This window comes from Megalopta genalis, unplaced genomic scaffold (assembly GCF_051020955.1).
Source record: "Megalopta genalis isolate 19385.01 unplaced genomic scaffold, iyMegGena1_principal scaffold0193, whole genome shotgun sequence".
Lineage (NCBI taxonomy): Eukaryota > Metazoa > Arthropoda > Insecta > Hymenoptera > Halictidae > Megalopta > Megalopta genalis.
In genome coordinates this window covers 269,935-273,886 of record NW_027476262.1, presented here as the reverse complement: position 1 = coordinate 273,886, position 3,952 = coordinate 269,935, and the positions used below count along the sequence as shown (strand labels likewise).

The 3,952-nt window shown below is 38.4% G+C and overlaps 1 protein-coding gene across 1 annotated transcript; it reads right to left on the bottom strand.

Moving 5' to 3' along the window:
- Positions 1 to 3,158: 3,158 nt before the first annotated feature.
- On the bottom strand, positions 3,159 to 3,530 carry LOC143262698 (uncharacterized). Its single transcript, XM_076528248.1, has one exon. It carries the CDS (start codon positions 3,528 to 3,530, stop codon positions 3,159 to 3,161), a length of 372 nt encoding a protein of 123 aa, XP_076384363.1.
- Between the last annotated feature and the right edge of the window lie 422 nt (positions 3,531 to 3,952).

Below are 3,952 nucleotides of genomic sequence, written 5' to 3'. Positions count from 1 at the left end.
GTAGTGAAAAAAAAAGATTGCAAATTGAATTGATATTTTATATTGCTAGTAATAATAAAATTATTTATTTCATTAAAAAATCATTCAAATAATTCGACAAATTATTTATTTATTATTGCAAATGATAAAAAAAATATTTATTATGCAAATAAAATGTTATTTTTCATTTGGGTTTTAGAGAGGGACGAAAAGATTTAGAATACTATTTGCGCTGATATACATATGTATACTTAGTGAATAAATTTAGGATAATGTAAATTAAAGGGTTGGAACTTGAGTTCCAATATATCAATTACTAAAGAATTGAATTTGTATTACAAAGTTTCAATTATTTAAATCTCAAAATTTTAATTTTTTTAATTTTAATTTAAATATTAAGTTACACTTCTGCTTATGTCTACATGCTCCTATGTATTCAATAAATAGATTTTGGCTAGATTTTCTTTCTAATGTAAATTAAGGGTTGTTGACCAAGGTGATAACTACTGAAGGGGTGAATTCGGAGTGCATAGTTAATATTTAAAATAATTTCGAAATATTGATGAGTATTGATTTATTTTTGTCAATAGATTTAAGCTAGAACTCCATTTCCTTATAAATTTAAAGGTCCAGGGTTAATGACTGACGTGTATTAGTTACTGCTGAAGTAAATTTGGGGTGTAAGGTGAGTATTTTAAATTACTGTGAAATATTCACGAATGCTGATTTCAGTCAATAAAGGTCCGGCTTCCCTTTTCGATCTGAATGGAATGGTCGAGGGTTAATGACCGATTGATCGTGGGCAAAGTGAACATTTACAATCATTCCGGAATATTTCTGCATGCCGACGTATTTTTATAAAATCGACTTAGACCAGGTTTGCTAATACATTTCTATTAAATACGTTAAATAAATTTAAGTTAGCTTTCCTTTATTTTCTGAATCAGGGCGCCGAGGCTTGATGATAAAGATATCAACTATTGAAAGGGTGATTTTGAGGTGCAAAATTGACAGTTAAGATTATTCTAAGACACTCCCTGCGCTCTGATAATATTTTCTTGTCTACACGTATTCTGTAAGCAAGGGTTCGAGGTTCCCCTCTTGTACACAAGTTACCCAAAGGGGTGAGTTTGGGGTGCAAAGTTGGCAGTTTGTATTATTTTGGAAAGTTTGTTGATACTAATATTATTTATGTCATGTAAATTTCGGCTGGGTTCTCCTCTTTTTAATGTAAATCAGCTGGTTGCGGGGCGGTGTTGTACATCTAATTTACAGAAGGGACGAATTTTGGGGTGGAAAATTCACGTAATTTTCGGAAGCTCGCAGATACTTACATATCTTTATTATGTAAGTTCATGTTGTACTTCCCTTTTAATATAAATCGGGGGATTGAGGGTTGAAGCTTCAAATGTTGATTGCCGAAAGGGTGAATTAGGGGTAGAAAGACTACGGTCTAAACTATTCCAAGATATTTCTTCGTTCTTAGAAAAATTAATTGACTAAATGTGTCGTAAATTAGCTTCCCAATATGCGTGCAAGGGTTGAGTGCGGTATGTTTAAGGCATCAGTTACTAGAAGGGTGAATTTAGGGTGCGAGGGTTTACGTAGTTTCCGAGGAGGTCGTAGACTCTATTTTTATGCGGGTACGTTTATGTGGTAGCCAGTAATTTTCATGACGTTGTAATGACCAGAACTATAATTCTAGGCAATCATAGGTCTGTTGAAGCTGGTGATACTTCTGATTCTAACCGCATTCCTGTTCTCTCTCGCTGCCGTAACACGGTTGATGGAGCTGACTCTCATCGTAATGTATCCGGTGCCCATTTTCGTGCTCAGACTGTTTTCGAGAGTAGTCGTGAGTACATGTATAAAGGCAAATCTTACTTTCTGAAACATTCGCTCTTCCCATAAATCATCTTAATATTATGCTAATTTCTTAACATAACATTGGCTATTAACTTTTTAGTTTATCTAACAAGTAACTTACGTGGTCAGCATTAGTAAAATTAAGAAACTATTAATCACTGTCTCGAAACCATTTTTATGCAAAATAATCGAATATTCTTGGTAGTTGATTGTGATAATTTTTCAGCATTTTGCTAGTGGTTTTTCGGTTGATTTAGTAACTTCTGCGGTCGTCGTTAAAAAATTTAATATAAATTATATTATTCATAATCACTAAACCATTTTTATGCAAACTTCTGGTCAAAATATTTTAAAAGTTGATGGACAATTTTGTCGTGCCTCGCTAGTGACTTTTCAGTTTACCTAGTAACTTCTGTGATCGACGTTAATAAAGTAAATAATAAAATGAATTGCACACTACGAACGTGGTCCAAAAGTATCAATAACGTCGGGGTAATTATACATACTCGATCAGCAACAAGCGGTCCGAAAGCGTTCGTTGCTCGCTTTTTATTTAAACATTCGCGCTGGTGTCGACCCCGTGTATTTTCTCGCGGCATAAGCGCCCAGGAAAATGGAAAACTGTCATCATGACTGAGGGAAGTCTGGTGAAATATTAGGTTATTACGCGATTTGGTAATCCCATATCGTCCCAGAATCCGTCGCGCGAGTAATTCGGTGAAATTAGATCAGCCATTATGCCGATCCGCAAAATTCCATCTTAAGAGAGATATTTCGGGCATTCGAAGGGATCATTAAACTCTCTAATTGTAAGTCGGCTTCATCAAAAACATCACTGACTTCTAATTTTTCTGAAATTTTAATTTCTATAATATTTTCAGACGCGTTTATAAATTCATTTCAAAAGGACATTCTATTTAAGCGTTTCTAATAAAATGTTTCACTAAAATGTTTAATTAAAATGATCATCTAAAATAATCACACACACACACACAACTAAAATGTTTACAATTAAATGTTTGAAATGAATCATTCGTCTAAAATGTTTGAAAAAAGATTATCAATGAAAATGATGAACTGAAATGTTTAAAATTAAATGTTGAACTAAAATGTTTGAAATAAAACATTCAACTGAAACGTTAAAAATAAAATTATCAATTGAAATGTACAACTAAAATGTTTAAAAAAAGATACCAAAGAAAATGTACAACTGAAATGTTTAAAATTAAATGTTCAACAAAAATGTTTATTTAAAATGTTTAAAAGAAAATTTTAAACTAAACTGTTTAGAATAAAGTTGTCAATTGAAACGTTTAAGTCTCCATCAGGTGCCTGCCCCTGGTGTCCGGTCTGGGCATACCCCACTCCACCGCCTTCGCGTTGAGGTCCCCCCCGACGACGCATCCCCCCTCCAGCTCGCGGATGGCGTCCTCCAGGGCCCCGACCTTATCGCGAAATTCCGCGATGCGATCATTGGGGGAAAGATATACGCTAATCAGCGTCAGGCCCTCGCCCTTCACCCAGACGTATCCCGCCCCTGCACCGCACGTCTGCACCCGGAATCTGGACGGGTCCGGAATCCAGATGGCAGCAGTTCCTGTCACATCGGAAAACCACGCAGGGCCCTCTCGAGATCTGTACGGCTCGCTGAGCAGAAGAATATCGATCTTCCGCTCGAGCCGCATTTGCTCAAGGAGGGCATTCGCGACTCTACTCCGGTGCAAGTTGGCTTGGAGAACTCTAGCCATTCCCGGAGAGTCTCGCCTTCGCCGCCGTCAGGGCGTCGCGGTACGTCTTACAGGCGCTGGATCCTGTCACATGCCCCAGCCTGGCAATGTCCACCCCGCGTTCCGCGCAGATAACGCACTTGGGGGTCGCCTTGCACGACGTTGCTTGATGGCCCTTGGTGCCACAGCGGAAGCACGCGTCCCTCCTGTCGACTCCTTTGCACCACCGCGCAAGGTGCCCGAACGCCAGGCACCTAAAGCACTTGGCGACTGCAGCTCTTCGCCGGGGGTGGCATCTTACCATGCCGATCCGGACGGGGCCACTGCTGAGCAATTTGCTCGCTGCCCCCTCGCCCAGCTCGACGATGGCAAGTCTCTGG